This window comes from Scyliorhinus torazame, chromosome 6 (genome assembly GCF_047496885.1).
Source record: "Scyliorhinus torazame isolate Kashiwa2021f chromosome 6, sScyTor2.1, whole genome shotgun sequence".
Taxonomy (NCBI): Eukaryota; Metazoa; Chordata; class Chondrichthyes; order Carcharhiniformes; family Scyliorhinidae; genus Scyliorhinus; species Scyliorhinus torazame.
In genome coordinates, this window is record NC_092712.1 from 295,006,535 (window position 1) to 295,028,383 (window position 21,849).

The 21,849-nt window shown below is 50.2% G+C and overlaps 1 protein-coding gene across 9 annotated transcripts in view; it reads left to right on the top strand.

The window, feature by feature from the left end:
- The window catches only part of plekhg4b (pleckstrin homology domain containing, family G (with RhoGef domain) member 4B), a 455,924-nt gene that overhangs the window by 401,179 nt on the left and 32,896 nt on the right, over positions 1-21,849 (top strand). For all 9 annotated transcript variants that reach the window (XM_072509880.1, XM_072509886.1, XM_072509884.1 and 6 more), the window contains 3 exons: positions 1,141-1,390; positions 14,127-14,216; positions 16,905-17,129. In XM_072509880.1, coding sequence (XP_072365981.1) covers positions 1,141-1,390; positions 14,127-14,216; positions 16,905-17,129 — 565 coding nt within the window. The remainder of the gene's footprint in view (positions 1-1,140; positions 1,391-14,126; positions 14,217-16,904; positions 17,130-21,849) is intronic.

A 21,849-nucleotide genomic window follows, 5' to 3' on the forward strand; every position in this document is an offset into this window, starting at 1 on the left:
GCTTGAAGCTACATTTACTCATAAGAAGGGACCTGTTCTCTGCAAACAAAAGGAATGTGTCCAAGCCTTGCACCTTCTTTGAATTACCCGGGAGCTGTAGAGCCTATAGTCCTCTGTTGCTTTTTCCATGGCCAATTAGAGACGACTTGTCAACCAATCAGTAGCTTTTTCTCCTGTAGTATAAATAGTTGTACATATTTTAAATTTGGCATCCTTGCACTTGTCCTGATGAGCAGCATGTCTCCCCTCTCAGCAATCTTCGAGTTCTGTACCGCCAAAGAAATGTGGAATTTGCCAACAGGAATAATTGAGGCAAATAGCAAAGATGTTAATTAAGGAGAAGCTAGGTACATGGATAAGAGAGAAAGTAATAGGGGGTCACGCTAATAGATGAAGAGGGGTGGGAAGAGGCTTGTGTGGTGCATAAACACTGGAATGGACCACTTTGTCTCAGTGACTTGTTTCAGTGCTGTACATTCCATATAACTTGCTGCCAGGGGAGGTCGTGGAAGCAGAGACGATAGTGACTTGTTTAAAAATAAATTTAGAGTACCCATTTTTCCAATTAAGGGGCAATGTGGCGTGACCAATCCACCCAACCTGCACATCTTTGGGTTGTGGGGGCGAAACCCACGCAGACATGGGGAGAATGTGCAAACACCACACGCCCAGTGACCCAGCGCCGGGATTCAAACCCGGGTCCTCAACGCCGCAGTCCCAGTGCTAACCATTGCGCCACATGCCGCCCCCGATACTGACTTTTAAGGGGCATATTGCCAAATACATGAATAGGATGGGAATAGAGGGATATGGTCCCCGGAAGGGTCGGGAGTTTTAGTTTATACGGGCAGCATGGACGGTGCAGGCTTGGCGGGCCGAAGGGCCTGTACCTGTGCTGTAATTTTCTTTGTTCTTAATTCCACAACAGTGAAAAAGAACTGAAACTGTGCATGATGAAGGGACACAGCCTAATTGGGGAGTCACTTAATGCGGCCTGTACCCTCATTCTACTTTCCAAGATTAAACAAGATAGATTTACCAACTCACAGGAGAAAATGCCTAGATGAGCCCAAGATCATTTGTGTTTTTATTCCCGCTGCTAAGGTATATTCAAGCTGAGTGTCCTTTCTTTCCCCGCAGTAAGCTGCAGCATATAAGGGATGAAATGATCAGCACAGAGAGGGAGTATGTCAAATCTCTTGGATATATCATAGACCACTACTTTCCAGAGATGGAGAGACTGGACCTGCCTCAGGATCTGCGGGGAAAGCGCAACATCATATTTGGGAATCTGGAAAAGCTCTACGATTTTCACTCTCAGTACTTTTTGAAGGAACTCGAACACTGCACCAACAGTCTGCTACAAGTCAGTCACTGCTTCATCAAACATGTAAGTCCCTTTGCCATTCCAACCGTGATAACAAATGTATTTGTTTGCAGTTAAATGGAAATAAGAAACACACGTAGAGAAATAATTGGCAAGAGTTACTGAGTGCAACATCAAATGTCTTGGGGACAGATAGGAACTTTATTCCCTTTAAGATAGGTACCGAAGTCCTGGGATTGGGCCCTGTCTTCAATCTCTTGTACTGCTTTGAGCATCATCAAGTCCAACACAATATGAGCCAAATCATGGGGACTGCCATCCATTTTACAGGAAACGAAACACAAAGTCCAAATTTTACGCAGCCTATCTGTTGGAAACAGTGCAGACGAGGGGATTAAAATGGTGGCTGGGCAGCAGTTATTGTGCTCGCAAAACATCTCCCCTTGATACCCTGGGGGTGAGATTTTCTGACCATTCCCATCGGAACTTCCAGTCTGGCTGATGGTGACTCCACCGTGGGTTCCCCGGCAGCGGAGGGTACGAACAATTGGAAACCCCGTTGGCAGGCCACCTCCGCTTTGGTGAAATACACTGCAGATGGCGGGGTGGTGGTGGTGGGGGGGGGGGGGGGGGGGGGGGGGGGAGAAAATCCCACCCCTGGTCTCACCATGTTAACTGCCAGGATTCCCACAGCCTGGAGGTCACCCACCAGAGGCGGGAGGGACCAAGTTCAAATGTGAAACTTGCGGCCTGATTCAGTTGTTGGTGACGCGACACAATTTTAACTTCACATTGTGGAGGGCCATGGAGCATCAATGCTGCCTGTGTAACCTGGGGGGAGACACCATCGTGGTCAAGAAAGGCCAATGTGCACGATATGCACTGATTTTTGGTGTGATTTTGTTGGAACCAGGAAGTGCGTGATGTGATTTTCAGAAGCTGTAAATGAGATAGTGTGAAGATTGTAATCTGTGGGACTTGGAAGCGACACCTATAGCTATAGCTGTAAAACTCACCTATAGCTGTAAAACTCATGTGAGGTGGATGTGTAGTTATCAGTTAAAAGGCACCAAAAGATGATATAAAAATTTTCGTAGTGAGATTTGGATCTTCGGATTGTTATTAACATGTCCTTAATGTTAATATTTTAATATTTGTTTAGTTTTAGTTTTTATTAATCTTTATTGTCAGAAGTAGGCTTACATTAACACTGCACTGAAGTTACTGTGAAAAGCCCCTAGTCGCCATATTCCAGCACCTGTTCGGGTACACAAAGGGAGAATTCAGAATGTCCAAATGACCTAACAGCCCACCTTTCTGGACTTGTGGGAGGAAACCAGAGCGACCGGAGAAAACCCACGCAGACACGGAGAGAACGTGCAGACTCTGCACAGAAGTGACCGAAGCCGGGAATCGAAACTGGGACGCTGGAGCTGTGAAGCAATAGTGCTAATCACTAGGCTACCGTGCTGCCCACCTTAAAGTCCTCACAAGTGATGCCTGATGGTTATCCAAGTCAAAATGTCATTGCTCATATTTCAGACACCCTTGCATTGTGGGACAAAACCTCATGAAATTGGATCTCACAACTGCCAAACTAAACAGCTGCAATGAGACCCATGTGGCATTATAGGTATTACGGTACCTGATAGGCTAAAGCACCATTGGTGGAAACTGTATGCTTTCTATTGGTTAGAGTGTATAATAGCTCCACCCTGATAGGCGGAGTATAAGAACCCATGCCGCCCCAGCAGCCCTCATTCTGTACCTGAGCTGCTGGGGAAACATCTAGCTCATTAAAGCTTTCAGTTGGACTACAACCTTGCTTTAGTGGTCATTGATCGTGCATCAATTTAATAAGCTAGAATTTTAAGAAGAAAGGATGGAGCTCCGAATCAAGCCGGAGTGTCTGCAACTTAGCCTCCACGCGGCGAACTCAGCAGCAATCTTTAAGCACTGGCTGGCGTGCTTTAAAGGGTATCTCGAGATGGCCAGAAACGCACCCACGGGAGAGCAGAAACTGCACGTCCTGCAGTCAAGGGTGAGCCCGGAGATTTACACCCTCATCGAGTGTGGTGGTATGTATTAGGGGTAATACGGTACACCACGTGTCGACAGGCTATTGGTGGAGGGATGCCAGGTCCTGATAGGATCTGCCACCTACTGGGCTCCACCCAGAAATGCCGGTATAAGAACCCAACTCTGGGAGCACGGAGAGCTTCATTCATCCGGACACGGTAAGGCGCTGTTCCCTTGTAATTCGGCCAAGCACCCAGAAAATTCTCCTGGCGGCGGGATCCCACTCCGTTCAGATCACAGGGTTCTGCATCGCTAACCTAACGGTGCAGGGGAGGGAGTTCCGAAATTACCGGCTGTATGTCCTCCCCCATCTCTGTGCGCCCACACTCCTAGGGTTGGACTTCTAATGCAACCTCCAGAGTTTAACATTTAAATTTGGCGGCCCTATACCCCCACTGACTGTCTGAGGCCTCACGACCCTCAAGGTTGAACCGCCCTCCTTGTTTGCGAACCTCACCCCTGTTGCTCTTTTTAACCTTAGTCTATTTGCTCTGATTACGTCACCTTTGCTCATGAGTCGCCAGGTATCTTTATGATACCGCAACGTGGTTCAAGTTCAGGTTATGATTAATAATACAGCACACCGCTTAGTAAGGATTAAAACAACGGTCATTTATTATATACAACAAGCAATATTAATACCCTAATACTACTTTCTATATAATAAACCTATCACTACTGGCCAATACTTAACTTAGGAAGAGCCCACCAGGTCAGGGAAGCGAATGGCTTGTCCAATCAGATCTGGCCCGCGGGATTCAAAAGGCTGCTACAGGTCGGTGTCTAGGTGTCTCTACCGGATAGCGATCGCTGGATTCAAACTTACTGTTGCCGGTTGCTGTTCTTACGAAGGTCTCGAGCAGGCGAAGAGGAGAGAGAGCGAGATCTGAACTTGGACCCTCACTTTTATAGGGCCCAGGGGCTTCCCGCCTCCTGGGGCGGCCCTTGACCCTGAGTCCCAAGTGATTGGATCTGTCCCCAATCTCTGGGGTCGATGTGTCCAATGGTGAGGTGATTCCTCGATCGGGGGGTGGTCACTCACCTGTCTTTGTTTCGGCCACTGCAGGCGCCGACAGGTCTGGCCCGGTATTCAATTGCTAATATGTTGCAATTGTTCCCGGGGATAGCCGATTTAACTGTGGATGTCTGAATAGATGGGCTGCAAACAGTCCTGAATGCAACTGCAAATACCTGGGTTGATGGGCTGGTGATACCCTGAGTATCGATCTGGGCGAACTTCCCAGAGCCGAATATGCAATACTGTCTGCAGCTGCCTGCTTGTGTCTTCTCAGCTGTTTTTCCCAGCAGTCTTTCGGGTGAGCCATTTTAAACTGGGTTTTGGCCAGATTAATCGGAACGCAGCCATTTTACGTGGCTACACCCCGGATTGCAAACCCGTCGCCACAAGGAGCAGACGGTACAGCGCTCAGGACCGAGCATGTATCCGGTCCGAAGTCCAGAGGCTGCTGAAGGAAGGCATCATCCAGGCTAGCAGCAGTCCTTGGAGAGCCCAGGTGGTAGTCGTTAAGACCAGGGAGAAACAGAGGATGGTCATCGACTATAGTCAGACCATCAACAGGTACACTCAGCTAGATGCGTACCCTCTCCCCCGCATATCCGATATGGTCAATCGGATTGCACAGTACAAGTTCTTTTCCACAGTGGACCTCAAGTCCGCCTACCACCAGCTCCCCATCCGTCCCGGTGACCGCAACTATACTGCCTTCGAAGCAGACGGGCGGTTTACCACTTTTTAAGGGTTCCATTCGGCGTCACGAACGGAGTCTCGGTCTTCCAACGAGAGATGGACCGAATGGTTGACCAGCACGGTTTACGGGCCACGTTCCCGTATCTCGACAACGTCACCATCTGCGGCCACGACCAGCAGGACCACGACTCCAATCTCCAAAAATTCCTCCAGACCGCTCACGCCCTGAACCTCACTTACAACAAAGAGAAATGCCACACCAATCGTCTAGCCATCCTGGGCTACGTAGTGCGTAATGGAGTGATAGGCCCCGACCCTGAACGCATGTGCACCCTCATGAAGTTCCCTCTCCCCCACTGTGCCAAAGCCCTGAAACGTTGCCTGGGCTTCTTTTCTTATTACGCCCAGTGGGTTCCACAATACGCCGACAAGGCCCATGCGCTAATCCAGTCCACTACTTTTCCCCTGTCGACAGAGGCATGCCAGGCCTTTAGCCGCATCAAAGTGGATATCGCAAAGGCCACGATGCGCGCCATCGACGAGTCCCTCCCCTTCCAGGTCGAGAGCGACGCATCGGATGTAGCTCTGGCGGCCACCCTCAACCAAGCAGGCAGACCCGTGGCCTTCTTCTCCCGAACCCTCCACGCTTCAGAAATCCGCCACTCCTCAGTGGAAAAAGAGGCACAAGCAATAGTGGAAGCTGTGCGACACTGGAGGCATTACCTGGCCAGTAGGAGATTCACTCTCCTCAGTGACCAACGGTCGGTTGCCTTCATGTTCGATAATGCACAACGGGGCAAGATCAAGAATGACAAGATCATGCGGTGGAGGATCGAACTCTCCACCTTCAATTATGAGATCTTGTACCGTCCCGGAAAGCTGAACGGGCCATCCGATGCCCTATCTCGCGGCACATGTGCCAATGTACAAGTGGACCGTCTACAAGCCCTCCACGAGGACCTCTGCCACCCGGGGGTCACTCGTTTCTACCACTTCCTTAAGGCCCGCAACCTCCCTTACTCCGTCGAGGACGTCCGAACAGTCACCAGATACTGCCAGATCTGCGCTGAGTGCAAACCACACTTTTTCAGGCCAGATAGAGCGCACCTGGTTAAGGCCTCTCGACTCTTTGAACGCGTCAGTTTGGATTTCAAAGGCCCCCTCCCCTCCACCGATCGGAACGCGTACTTCCTGAACGTCGTTGACGAATACTCCCGTTTCCCTTTCGCCATCCCCTGCCCCGACATGACAGCGTCCACGGTCATTAAAGCCCTCGGTACAATTTTTACACTGTTCGGTTTTCCCGACTATATCCATAGCGACAGGGGGTCCTCCTTTATGAGTGATGAACTGCGCCAATTCCTGCTCACCAGGGGCATAGCCCCGAGCAGGACGACCAGTTACAACCCCCGGGGGAACGGGCAGGTAGAAAGGGAGAATGGAACGGTCTGGAAGGCCGTCCTGCTGGCCCTCCGGTCTAGGAGTCTCCCAATTTCCCGCTGGCAGGAAGTCCTCCCGGATGCCCTTCACTCTATCCGGTCCCTGCTGTGCACCACCACGAATCAAACGCCTCACGAGCGCCTCCTCCTCTTTCCTAGGAAGTCCTCCTCTGGAACGCCACTTCCGACCTGGCTAGCAGCTCCGGGACCCATTCTGCTCCGGAAACATGTGCGGGCGCACAAGTCAGATCCGGTGGTGGAACGGGTGCATCTCCTTCACGCCAACCTGCAATACGTCTATGTGGATGGAGTACCCCGATGGCTGACAGGACACGGTCTCCCTGCGAGGTCTGGCGCCCGCCGGAGCTACCCACACCCCCCCAACGCCAATCATCACCTCCTCACTCCCGCCGGTTCATCCCGCAGCCACCCCCTTCCCGGGGGGTTCGGTTCTCCTCCCAGACCCGCCCAGGAGTAAGGACACAGGGGACAGCGCTACGCTCCCAGAGTCGACGGGACTCGAGCCAGCGCCATCACCACCACGCCCGAGACGATCGGAAAGGACGACCAGAGCGCCCATCCTGCTCATCGAATCACTTTAACTCTCAACGTTTTCAGTTATTGTGTCTTGTTATAGTTATGGCATCATGCCGACCCTGTTTGGCCCGTTGGCCCAGTTTTCAGTTATTATGTCTTGTTATAGTTATGGCATCATGCCGACCCTGTTTGGCCCGTTGGCCCAGTTGAAGCGATAATTTTGTGTTTTGTTCAAAGTTACGACACAGTAACGACTCTGTAAACCCCTACCACCATGCGAACCACCATCCCGCTGGGTTCTTTTTCAACAAGGGGTGAATGTGGTGGTATGTATTAGGGGTAATATGGTTCACCACGTGTCGACAGGCTATTGGTGGAGGGATGCCAGGTCCTGATAGGATCTGCCACCTACTGGACTCCACCCAGAAATGCCGGTATAAGAACCCAGCTTTTCCCTCCATTTCCCTCAGCAGCTGCATTCTGTAATCACGCTGCTGGGGATAAAGTTCTGCTTAATAAAGCCTTCAATTGACATTACCTCAACCTGCCTCGCGTCATATTGACGGTGCTACATCGAGGAAGCGGAAGACTTCGATGCAGCAATAGAGCTGCTAAAAGGACACTATATTCGCCCGGTAAACAAGGTCTACGCCCGGCACCTGCTTGCAACAAGGCGACAAACCCCTGGGGAATCGCTGGAGGAATTCTACCGCACACTCCTGGTGCTGGGAAGAAGCTTCGGCTGCCCGCAAGTTTCGGCGAGCGAACACACGGAACTCTTTAGTCCGGGACGCTTTCGTGGCAGGTGCTGCTTTCGTTACAAATTCACCAGCGCCTGTTAGAGAAGGACACCCTGGGTCTCAGGGCGGCACGGGCCCTTGCAGGCTCCCTGGACGTGGCCTCCAGGAATGCCCGCGCCTACGGTCCCGACCGGACGGCAGCCCCCTGGGCAGCGTGGAACCCCGCCGCGGCCGAGCCCCAAGACTTCCCCCGTTCCCCCACAGGCCTGCCCTGCAAGGCAGCCTGGCAACCCCGAGGGGCCCCGCTGTTACTTTTGCGGGCAGGCCAAGCACCCCCGCCAGCGCTGCCCGGCCCGCACATCCACCTGCAAGGGATGGGGCAAAAAGGGCCATTTCGTGGGGGTATGTCGGGCCCGAACGGTGGCCGTGGTCTCCAGCGACGAATGCAGACCGCAACCACAAACTTGTCCACGGGCCCCATGCGGCCAGCGGTCGCCCCCCTCCATATCCCAGGGCCACGTGCGGACCCCGGGCACCGCCATCTTGTTCCGCGGATGCCACGTTGGAGGTATGGGCACCGCCATTTTGTGCACCAATTGGATGAACCCCTAGGACCCCAGCTCGGCTGACCACACACTGCCCGAACAGAACTCTCAACTACTGCGATTGGCCTCGGTGATCCTGGATCAGTCTCGACCTCGAACACTCTCAACCGCTACGACGACCGTTTTCATCAACGGGCACGAGACGTCCTGCCTAATCGACTCTGGGAGCAACGAGAGCTTCATACACCCCAACACGGTAAGGCGCTGTTCCCTCCTCATCCACCCTGTTAATCAAAAAATCTCACTGGCCTCCGGTTCCCACTCAGTGGAGACAAAGGGGTTTAGTGTAGCACACCTCACAGTCCAGGGAAGGGAGTTCAAAAATTTCGTCTCTACGTCCTTCCCCACCCCTGCGCGGCTACACTCCTGGGTTTAGACTTCCACTGTAACCTTCAAAGTCTAAACTTCCAATTCGGCGGCCCTATACCTCCCTTTACTGTCTACGGCTTTGCAACCCTTAAGGTCGACCCGCCTTCCCTGTTTGCGAACCTCACCCCGGATTGCAAACCCGTCGCCACCAGGAGCAGACGCTACAGTGCCCAACACCGGATCTTTATTAGGTCAGAGGTCCAAAGACTACTGATGGAAGGGGTCATTGAAGCCAGTAACAGACCCTGGAGAGCTCAAGTAGTGGTGGTAAAGACCGGGGATAAGCATAGGATGGTCATCGACTACAGTCAGACCATCAACAGATTTACACAGCTGGACGCGTACCCTCTCCCCCGCATATCCGACCTGGTAAACAGGATCGCGCATTATAAGGTCTTCTCCATGGTGGATCTCAAGTCCGCCTACCATCAGCTCCCCATCCGCACTAGTGACCGCAAATATACTGCCTTCGAGGCAGATGGGCGGCTCTACCACTTCTTAAGGGTTCCCTTCGTTGTGTCACCAATAGGGTCTCGGTCTCCCAGCGCGAGATGGACCGAATGGTTGACCCGTACGGTTTACGGGCAACATTCCCGTATCTCGATAATGTCACCATCTGCGGCCACGACCAGCAGGACTATGACACCAACCTCCAAAAATTTCTCCAGACCGCTAAAATCCTTAACCTAACATACAATAAGGATAAATACGTGTTTAGCACCAACCGTCTAGCCATTCTCGGCTACGTAGTGCGAAATGGAGTTATAGGCCCCGACCCTGAACGCATGCACCCCCTTATGGAGTTCCCCCTCCCTCACTGCTCCAAGTCCTTGAAACACTGCCTCGGGTTTTTAGCTACTACGCCCAGTGGGTCCCCAACTATGCGGACAAGGCCTGTCCCCTGATCCAATCCACAGCTTTTCCCCTGTCGATAGAGGCCCGCCAGGCCTTCAGCCGCATCAAAGCAGACATTGCAAAGGCCACGATGCACGCCATCGACGGGTCCCTCCCCTTCCAGGTCGAGAGCGATGCGTCCAACGTGTCATGTTGGGTGTTCTGATGCACAAATGATCCAACACGGCTGTAGATGGTACAACTCTGTTTTATTGTCTAATCAACGGAAACAACTAACTATTGGCTTGGGTACGTGCTTCACCAGCTAACCTGTGGACCCAGCCCTATCACAATCTTAGTGAGGCACTCAGCACATGGTCTATGTCTGAGTGGCACGCTGTGAGCTCTGTGCTCTGAGCTATATCCTGGTAGAATGAGCGGGAACAGTGGTGTTCCCTGTTTTATAGTGCGTGTGCTCACAGTGGTGATTGGCTGCAATGTTATGTGTGTGCTGGTTGGTCCAACTGCCTGACCATCAGTGTGTGTGTGATTGCACCATGATATGCTGATGTGGATATCATGACACGACGTAGCTCTGGCGGCCACCCTCAACCAAGTGGGCAGACCCCGTGCCCTTCTTCTCCCGTACCCTCCATGTTTCCGAAATCCGCCACTCCTCAGTCGAAAAGGAGGCCCAGGCCATAGTAGAAGCTGTGCGACATTGGAGGCATTACCTGGCCGACAGGAGATTCGCTTTCCTCACTGACCAGCGGTTGGTTGCTTTCATGTTCGATAATGCACAGCAGGGCAAGATAGAAAACAACAAGATCTTGCGGTGGAGGATCGAACTCTCCACCTACAATTACGAGATCTTGTATCGTCCCGGGAAGCTAAACGAGCCTCCTGATGCCCTGTCCCGCGGCACATGTGCCACCGCACAAGTGGACCGCCTCCGAGCCCTCCACGAGGACCTCTGCCACCCGGGGGTCATTTGCTTTTTCCATTTCGTCAAGACCCGCAACCTGCCCTACTCCATCGAGGAGGTCGGGACAGCCACCAGGGACTGCCAAATCTGCGTGGAGTGCAAACCGCACTTCTACCGGCCAGAGAGTGCACCTGATAAAGGCTTCCCATCCCTTTGAACGCCTCAGCATGGACTTCAAAGGCCCCCTCCCCTCCACCGACCGCAACACGTACTTCCTGAATGTGATTGACGAGTACTCCCGGTTCCCATTCGCCATCCCCTGCCCCAACATGATTGCCACCACCGTCATCAAGGCCCTCCATAGCATCTTTGCACTGTTCGGGTTCCCCACTTACATTCACAGTGATAGGGGGTCCTCCTTTATGAGCGACGAACTGCATCAATTCCTGCTCAGCAAGGGCATCGCCTCGAGCATGACGACCAGTTACAACCCCCTGGGTAATGGACAGCTAGAGAGGGAGAACGGAACGATCTGGAAGACCGTCCTACTGGCCCTACGGTCCAGGAACCTCCCAGTCTCCCGCTGGCAAGAAGTCCTCCCGGATGCCCTCCACTCCATCCGGTCACTACGCTGTACGACCACCAATCAGACACCTCACGAACGTCTCCTTGTCTTCCTCTGGGACCTCGCTATCGACCTGGCTGGCAGCACCCGGACCCATCCTGTTCCGAAAACACATGCGGGCGCACAAGTCGGACCCGTTGGTCGAGAGGGTCCATCTGCTCCATGCTAACCACCAGTACACCTACGTGGCATACCCCGACGGCCAACAAGATACGGTCTCCCTACAGGACCTGGCGCCCGGCGGAACTCCCCGCACATTCCAGCCACCAGTCCCACCCTCCCCTCCACCGCAGCGCCTTACAGGAGGATCGGTCCTTCCGCTGCCCCCGCCTAGGCTCCCCCACCCACCGACGCCCCCCCGCAGGCGCTCCCTTCCCAGGTCAGCCGTTTTCCCCACCAGCACCGTCTTGGGGTGATGAAGCTGCCATGGAGATCAAAGCCACGCTCCCAGAGTCACAGACACCCGAGCCTCCACTGGAGTCACCACCGAAGTTCCGATGATCACAGAGGACGACTAGGGCCCCCGATCGACTGATTGCTTCATTTTAACTGTAATCTGTAAATATAAAACACCGAATGTACATAGCTACCAGACTTGTAAATAGTTACTAAACACTGTACGGGGGTATTACGGTACCTCCATAACTAATGATACCATGTTGTTAAGTTTTGTAGTTTCTGGCCACCACCCCCGCCTGACTCTTTTTTAACAGGGGGTGAATGTGGTATTATAGGTATTACGGTACCTGATAGGCTAAAGCACCATTGGTGGAAACTGTATGCTTTCTATTTGCTAGAGAGTACAATAGCTCCGCCCTGATAGGCGGAGTATAAGAACCCGTGTCGCCCCAGCAGCCCTCATTCTGTACCTGAGCTGCTGGGGAAACATCTAGCTTATTAAAGCCTTCAGTTGGACTACAACCTCACTTTAGTGGTCATTGATCGTGCATCAACCCATCACTTTACTCGTCCTCTATCCTTTGAGAAGCAGGCCAGTTTAGCTCACTTGGCTAGACAGCTGGTTCGTGCTGCAGGTTCAATTCCCTTACTGGCTAAGGTTATTCATGAAGGCCCCTCCTTCTCAACCTTGCCTTTCGCCTGAGGTGTAGTGAGCCTCAGGTTAAATCACCACCTCAAAGGGGGGAGAGCCAATTGTCATCTCGGACTATGGCAACTTAGATCCTTTGAGAAAACGTCACAGTGTTTCATTCAGCAGTATTAACACAGAATTCTGTCTGTTGCCTGCAATGTGTTTCAGGCTTCCCAACAGCAGAGCCATCAATAAGAAGCTCCATTGGGAGTTCACATGAGCCAACAGTCAACCCAGTAATGGGAAGAGCATCGTAGAAAAGCAGCAAAATATAAATGTGGCACACACTACCTCATGCAGGACAAGGCTGCTGCATCCTCCTTGTGTGTTCATCGTGCTGTCTGACTCTGGATGGCACAGTGGTTAGCACTGCTGCCTCACAGTACCAGGGACCTGGATTCAACTCCGACTTTTGATGACTGTCTGTATGGAGTTTGGACGTTCTCCCTGTGCCTGCGTGGGTTTCCCCCGGATGCTCCGGTTTCCTCCCACAGTCCAAAGATATGTGGGTAAGCTGGATTGGCCACGCTAAATTGCCTATTGGTGTCCAGGGATGTGCAGGTTAGGTGGGGTTACTGGTATAGACTGGATGCTCTTTCTGAGGGTCAGTGCAGACTCTTTTTTTTCAATTTAGAGTACGCAATTCATTTTTTCAATTAAGGGGCAATTTAGCGTGGCCATTCCACCTACCCTGCACATCTTGGGTTGTGGGGGTGAAACCCACGCAAACATGGGGATAATGTGCAAACTCCACACGGACAGTGACCCAGAGCCGGGATCGATCCTGGGACCTCGGCGCCGTGAGGCAGCAGGGCTAACCCACTGCGCCACCGTGCTGCCCTGGGGTCAGTGCAGACTCAATGGGGAAAATGGCCTCCTTCTACACTGTAAGGATTCTATGATACGGTTGAACAAGTGTACCGTACTCTCTGAGGATTCAGAATGCATCCAGCTCAGCTGCCAGAGTGTTGAACATAGGGTCCATATTCAAACTCCTGCTGGGAACTGATGGAGAACAGCACTAGGCTAGTTTACTGCTCCCCACCCGGCCACCCCTGATCTCTGTCTACCCTAGCCACTCGGCAGGAAACCAGAAAATCCCATTGTCTACATGCTGTCATGTCTTCCTGATGCTACAGTTGAGGATTATTGCAACTCCGGTGCAAACTCTTTCAATTTTGATTTGTTTGCTGTCTTTGCAACTCCCGATTGTCAAGGAGGTTAAAAGCAAGGTTAGCCTTGGATTGTTAAAAATCGTCAAAGTACCACAGGGTCCTTTTTAGCTCAGTTGGCTGGACAGCTGGTTTGTGATGCAGAGTAAGGCCAACAGTGTGGGTTCAATTCGCTTAGCGGCTGAGGTTATCCATGAAGGCCCCGCCTTCTCAACTTTGCCCCTCAGGTTAAATCACCACCAGTCAGCTCTCCCCCTCAAAGGGGAAAGCAGCCTATGGTCATCTGGGACTATGGCGACTTTACATTTTACTTGAAGTCAGCTCAGTGACTCCAGCACCTCCATGAGAGCTAAAAGTTGTAAACACGTGGGTGTAAAATACATCTGAGTGATCATTAACTCTGTCTTCAGGTAAAATTGAGAAAATTAAAGAGCTGTTGTTCAAATCAAAGAACACTCTTCCTCACTTAACAAGAAACTACAGGGAGTTTTCAGTGCCAGAAAGCTGCATTTATTAGTTTAGAAACGGCACAGAGATGAGAAAATTCCATTGCAGATGAGTTTAATGAGCAGGTTCTGAGTCTGAGAATGTGGTTGTTTAATACATTTGGAGCCATGCTGCCGTATCTGTTTACACCAGCGTTTACAATGTTCATTTGTTTACTTTGTTCATCTAGGAAGAGCAATTTGGAATGTATGCACTGTACAGCAAGAACAAACCTCAATCTGATGCTCTGCTCGCGAGTCATGGAAATATTTTCTTCAAAGTAAGTAGCACGCAGGTTTTGAAAGGAACTGAATTCAATTTTAAACCGTGCGGCAGAAAATTGCCGAGGGATGTAGGACCAATTTAAAATTTTGAGAATAAGGGGCGGGAATCTCGCCCCCGCCGTGTCCCGAATTCTCCGCTAACAGAGAATCGGCGGGGGCGGGAATCGCGCCGCGCCGGTTGGCGGGCTCCCCCCGCCGATTCTCCGGCCCGCAATTGGCCAAAGTCCCGCCGCTGTCAACCCTCGCCAGCCGGCGTGGATTGAACCACCTACCTTACCGGCGGGAGCAGACGGCGCGGGCGGGTTCTGGGGTCATGGGGGGGGGCGCGGGGCAATCTGGCCCCGGGGGGTGCCCCCACGGTGGCCTGGCCCGCGATCGGGGCCCACCGATCGGTGGGCGGGCCTGTGCCGTGGGGGCACTCTTTTTCTTCAGCCTTCGCCATGGTCTTCACTATGCCGGAGGCGGAAGAGACCCCCTCCACTGCGCATGCGTGGGGATGCCATGAGCGTCCGCTGACGCTCCCACCGCATGCGTCGCCCGGCGAAGTCCTTTCGGTGCCGGCTGGCGTGGCGCCAAAGGACTTTCCCGCCAGCCGGCGGTGCGGAAATCACTCCGGTGCGGGCCTAGCCCCTCAAGGTGAAGGCTTGGCCCCTAAAGGTGCGTAGCATTCCGCACCTTTGGGGCATCCCGACGCCGGAGTGGTTCACGCCACTCCATTACGCCGGATTCCCCCGCCCCGCCGGGTGAGGAGAATCCCGGCCAAGGTGTCAGCCTTTTCTCAGTCGTGGCACTTTCAGTTTTAATTCGGAAAGTTGCGGGTTCAAGTCGCAACTACATCTACTTGAGCACATATTCCGAACTGACACTCCACTGCAGTATGGGGGGAGGGCAGGGGTTGCTAAACTATTGGAGTTGCGCCTTTCAGGTGATTTATTGAACTATGGCCCCTCTGACCCCTGAGGGGAACTAAAAAGGTCCCATCGAATACTTCATAGAAAGAATGAATGACTTGCATTTATACAATGCTTCCCATGACCACCGGACATCTCCAACTGCTCTGGAGACAATGAAGGACTTCTGAAGTGGTAATGTAGGAGATGCATCGGCTAATTTGTCTTCACAAAATTGTCACAAAATTGCAATGTGGTGATGACCAGATAACCTCTTTTCTGGACATTGATTGAGGGTAAATATTGACCATGTCTATCCACCAAGCTGGCATACGGGGCCTAGTTTAACATCTTGCTTGCGCCCACTCAGAGATCTGAGATTCCCGCCCGAGGTCAACAGACCTTTGAATTGTCCGGCAAATTTTCTGCCCCGCCCATGGCGACTCCTGCAATGGGTGGCGCCGGAGAATTTACCCCATTGCCTCCAACAGTGCAGTGCTCCCTTGGTACTGCAGTGGAGTGTCAGCCTTGATTCTTGTGCTCAAGTCCCGGAGTGGGACTTGAACCCAGCATTTGTGATTCGGGGCAAAATGGCTGCGAACTGGGCAATGGCAAACACACACAGAGGAGTGGTCCCGTGATCAGTATCTGACTCTCAGCTTGTGGGATATTCCTTGGCTTGATTTCCAAATTCAGGGAATAAGTTACAAAATACTTCTTTGGCTGGAATGCGTATAGTGTGTCCTGAGGTTGTGAAGGGCGTTATAGAAATGCATGATCTTTCTACGTGGTCTTATTTGGGGCTTTAAAAACCTAATAGGGGGAGGCCAGTCACCCACTCCTTTCAGCAGGCTGGTCGATCAGTTCCGAAGGATGGGCTTCCTTACTATCCTCCAAAAACCCTTGCCTCAGAGATGCCCACTCAGGGATGGTCGCAATATCGGGTGGCACCGAGGACCACCCAGCATACAGGAAGAGAGGTCCATGGCTGTGGATATTGGCGTCAATTAAAAATGTCAAAACAGATCAATTGATTTTTCTTGGAGAAGAATGTTCAGGAATATGTAGATTGTGGGGAATCCAAAACTCCCTGTCATCAATGTAAGATGACCAATAATAAATCTAGTAATAAATTCAAGAGAAGCTTCTTCACCTAGACAGTGGTTAGCACTGCTGTCCCACAGCGCCAGGCATCTGGGTTCGATTCTGACCTCGGGTGACTGTCTGCACATTCTCCACTTGTCTGCGTGGGTTTGCTCCGGGTGCTCAGGTTTCCTCCCACAGTCCAAAGATGTGCAGGTTAGGTGGATTGGCCATGCTAAATTTGCCCATTAGTGTCCAAAGATTAGGTGGGGTTATGGGGGTAAGGCAGGGGATTGGGTCTAAGTAGGGTGCTTTTTTGGAGGGTCGGAGAAGATTCGATGGCCCGAGTGGCCTCCTTCTGCACTGTAGGAATTCTATGACTTTAATGTGAAACTTTGTTACCATATGGAGAAGTTGAGGCAAAAAGCATAGACTTACTTAGGCAGGGTTGGATGAAGAGTGTTGAAGGGCAGGTTGTGTGGAATGCAAACACCAGTATAGATCAATTGGGTCCATTGCTATGCTGTAAGTTCAATGTAATTCTTCAACATGAACTCGTCATGAGTGAATGCGGTTGAGCTACAGATCAGAGTTGTTCTAATTGAATGGGGGAACTGCCTCGAGAGGCTGAGTTGCCTACCCCTTGCCCTGTGTCCTTACTGACTGTGTCTGTTTTCTTGCTGACCGGCTCCATATTACATGTTTCTGCAGATTAAGCAGATAGCACTTGGTGATAAGATGGACCTGGCATCCTACCTGCTGAAACCCATCCAGCGGATGAGCAAGTATGCATTGCTGCTGAAGGACATGATCAAGCAGTGCAGCAAAACACAGGAGCAGGAGCTCTCTGATCTTCAAGGGGCTGAGGAAATGGTCAAGTTTCAGTTGCGTCATGGAAACGACTTGCTAGCAATGGATGCCATTCGAGGATGTGATGTAAGGGAACTCAATGGTTATCGTAAGCAAAATAGTTGGAAATAAGAGCTCGGCATTTCAAGGCCACCATAAGAATCTTGATGGTACTTTTGCAGGAAGGCATCCCCTCTTCTCTTATATCTTTCCATGCTCTGCATCAATGTGGTAGAGAGGGTAGTTAAATATCTTAATCTTGGGCTTTTGGTCTGTGCCATTCTATAGGTTGACATCAGGCAAGTGAGTTGCCCCCATACATATATTCCTCCTTCCATTCTGTTGCATTTATCCATCACCAACCTTACCAAAACAGATTATCTGTTCATGCAGCTCATCGCTAAATACGTGTGGAGCTTGCTTTCTACAAATTGGTTGCTGCGTTTCTGTACATTACAACAGAGATTAGACTCCAAAAAGCACCAGTGTATTATTTGAAATTGTGAAACATGCTAGAAAATTGTAAGTACATCCCCACTCCTTTTATTGCTGTTGCTACGGATCATAGCAACATGAATATGGCTCTAAAATTCAAGTTTAAGCTACTAAGTGCAATGTCATGGGATTTACACTGATTCCTTGGCCTGGACTCTATTCATCTCCCTGGTAGAATCTAATTATCAGTCTGACTCATGCCCTGAATGTTTGGAGTCAAAAAGAACAGGGATTTACATTAGCCATTTTATATGGGACTATGCAACCTCTTGCAGTTCAAGGCAATTCTGATACTCTCTACACTGTTCCTCTGGAACAAACCGTGGCTTTCAAATAAATTAAATTCAACTCTTGGTTTACAGTATAGAGCCATTCTGATCTGCTAGAAAATGAGGCAAATTCTCTTCCACCCAGTTTGTCTATTGAATTCCATTTTGAAGGAAATGTTACAATGAGACAGCAATTGCGTTTAAGATCATTCCCTGTGAATTTCAAAATGTTCAAGGCTAAATTTCTTCAGAAATCACCTGTTCTTGTGTTTGTGTGTGTATATCTAGTATGTGTGAGGAGTGAGTGTTGTTGCGATTACGTTTGTAATGTATTGTGAGAAATAAACATTTATCTTTTATTTGGATTTAATCTTAGAAAAGAAAGCCAGTTTAGTGTTTGTTCTTTAAAGTAAAAGCACTGAAAGGGTTAAAGCACTTCTTCTGGAGTAGTACCGGATGATTGGAGGGAGGCGAATGTTGTTCCCCTGTTCAAGAAAGGGAATAGGGAAATCCCTGGGAATTACAGCCCAGTCAGTCTTGCATCTGTGCTGAGCAAAATATTGGAAAGGATTCTGAGAGATAAGATTTATGATTATCTGGAAAAACATAGTTTGATTAAAGATAGTCAGCATGGCTTTGTGAGGGGCAGGCCATGCCTCACAAGCCTCATTGAATTCTTTGAGGATGTGACAAGACACATTGATGAAGGTCAGGCAGTGGATGTGGTGTATATGGATTTTAGTAAGGCATTTGATAAGGTTCCCCATGGTAGGCTCATTCAGAAAGTTAGGGGGCATGGGATACAGGGAAATTTGGCTGTCTGGATACAGAATTGGCTGGCCGAAAGAAGACAGCGAGTGATAGTGGATGGAAAGTATTCCGCCTGGAGGTCAGTGACCAGTGTTGGCCCGCAGGGATCTGTTCTGGGACCTCTGCTGTTTGTGGTTTTTATAAATGACTTGGATGAGGAAGTGGAAGGATGGGTTAGTAAGTTTGCCGATGCCACGAAGGTTGGTGGCGTTGTAGATAGTGTCGAGGCTGTTGCAGGTTACAACAGGACATTGACAGGATGCAGAGCTGGGCTGAGAAGTGACAGATGGAGTTCAACCTAGAAAAATGTGAAGTGATTCATTTTGGAAGGTCGAATTTGAATGCTGAATACAGGGTTAAAGGCAGAATTCTTGGAAGTGTGGAGGAACAGAGGGATCTTGGGGTCCACGTGCATAGATCCCTCAAAGTTGCCACCAGGTTGATAGGGTTGTTAAGAAGGTGTATGGTGTGTTGGCTTTCATTAACAGGGGGATTGGGTTTAGGAACCGCGAGGTTTTGCTGCAGCTTTATAAAACTCTAGTTAGACCACACTTGGAATATTGTGTCCAGTTCTGGTTGCCTCATTATAGGAAGGATGTGGATGCTTTGGAGAGGGTGCAGAGGAGATTTACCAGGATGATGCCTGGAATGGAGGGATGTCGTATGATGAAAGATTGAGGGAGCTTGGGCTTTTCTCACTGGAGCGAAGAAGGAAGAGAGGTGACATGATATAGGTGTACAAGGTGATGAGAGGCATGGATAGAGTGGATAGCCAGATACTTTTCCCCAGGCCGGAAATGGCTGTCACGAGGGGACATAATTTCAAGGTGATTGGAGGAAGGTATAGGGGAGATGTCAGAGGTAGGTTCTGTTGTGTTATGCTGCTTCGGATAACACAGGCTGCTACTTGATGCAGTCTTAACTAAAGGATGCTCCAGACTCTGAAATGAGATCAACGTGTTTATTGAACTATTAACGCAGTTCTCAAATGAGTTTGACTCTCTGCTACTCTAACTGTAGTAACTCAGTCTAACTGTGCCAGCTTGTTCTAAGCCACGTGCTGGGGTGTGATGCTGCTGATCAACCCTGTCTAACTCTCTAGATGTCTGTCTGTGGAAAGAGGCAGGGTGTGAGTGCCTCATCCCTTTTATAGTGTTCATGTCATGCCCTCTTGTGGTGATGCCACCTCTGAGTGTCCTGACTGCCCATTGGTTGTGTCCTATTCTGAGCGTTCATTGGTTGCATGTTTGCATATCATGACAGGTTCTTTACACAGAGAGTGGTGGGTGTGTGGAATGCACTGCCAGCAGAGGTGGTGGAGTCAGAGTCATTAGGGACATTTAAGCGACTCTTGGACAGGCACATGGACAGCAGTAAATTGAAGGGGTGTAGGTTAGGCTGATGTTAGATGAGGATAAATGGTAGGCACAACATCGTGGGCCGAAGGGCCTGGACTGTGCTGTACTGTTCTATGCTCTATGTTCTATATTCTAAAAAATGCATCCTGTTGAAGTCGTGCAAGAGGTGATGAAAGGGTGGGTGGGGTAGCTGGACAGAGTTATCCCATAGCTTTCTGCCCATCCACAACAGTATGCACATGGTGAGCTCATACCAAATTGCATGTAAATAGCTGAATGGATAGCAAACTGGCTAAAAATAAAATTGAATGTGGAGAATATGGGCGGCACGGTAGCACAGTGGTTAGCACTGTTGCTTCACAGCGCCAGTGTCCCAGGTTCGATTCCCGGCTTGGGTCACTGTCTGTGCAGAGTCTACACATTCTCCCCGTGTCTGCGTGGGTTTCCTCCGGGTGCTCCGGTTTCCTCCCACAAGTCCTGAAAGATGTGCTGTTAGTTAATTTAGACATTCTGAATTTTGCCTCAGTGTACCCGAACAGGCGCCGGAATGTGGCGACGAGGGGCTTTTCACAGTAATCTCATTTGCAGTGTCAATGTAAGCCTACTTGTGACAATAATAAAGATTATTATTATTATAAAAAAGGAAGTTACTGCGGATGCTGGAATCTGAAACAGAAAATACTGAACACCCTCAGCCGCTCTGGATTTGACAAAAAGTCATCCAGACTCGAAACGTTAGCTCCCTTCTCTCTCCACAGGTGCTGTCAGACCTGCTGAGATTGTTGAGTATTTTCTGTTGAATGCGGGGAACGTGGGCAGAGGTTGTTACCCAGATGGTAGAAGGATAGAAAGTGGTATTCCATAAGGGTCAATGCTGGGATCACTTCTTTTATTTAAAATTTTTTATTTTTTTATTTAGAATATCCAATTCATTTTTTTCTCCAATTAAGGGGCAATTTAGCGTGGCCAATCCACCTAGCTTGCACATTTTTGGGTTGTGGGGGCGAAATCCATGCAAACACGGGGAGAATGTGCAAACTCCACACGGACAGTGACCCAGAGCCGGGATCGAACCTGGGACCTGGGCGCCGTGGGGCCGCAGTGCTAACCTACTGTGCCACCGTGCTGCCCTCTTTTTCCAATAGTCAAGGGGCAATTGTACCATGATCTAATCCGCCTACCCCGCACATCTTTGGGTGGTGGGGGTGAGGCCTCCCGCAGACATGGGGAGGATGTGCAAATTCCACACAGACAGTGACCCAGGCCAGGATCGAACACGGGTCCTCGGCGGGGAATCACTGTTAAAGGAACGTGGGAACAGGAGTAAGTCATTGAGCCCTCAAGCCAACTCTGCTATTTAATCAGATCATGGCTGATCTACCACTTAACAGCATATTGCTGCCTTTATCTTATACCGTTCACATCTTTGGTGAATTAAAATCTATTGATCCCAAATTTAAAATTATTGATTGACCAAGCATCAATTGCTGTTTGCACAGGAGAGTTCAAAACCTCTACAACCATTTGCATCTGGAAGTCTTCTCTAATTGTACTCCTAAACGGCCAATCTTTAAGCTATGCCCCCACTATCCGTGACACTGCAGTCAGCAGAAATAGTTTCTCTTTATCTATCCCATCTGATCACCTTAATATCATGACACCTTTTGATCAAATTACCCCTTAACCTTGTAACTTCCTATCCCATCATCTAAGTCATTAATATATATGGCGAATAGTTGAGGCCCCGCATAGAACCTTCTGGGACAGCACCAAGACCTGACAATTAGAGCTCCTGTTTATTATCCCAACTTTCTTCTTTTCTCTTGCTCTGTCAAATTTCTAACCAGGTCATAATTTGTCTTCAATTCCAAGGGC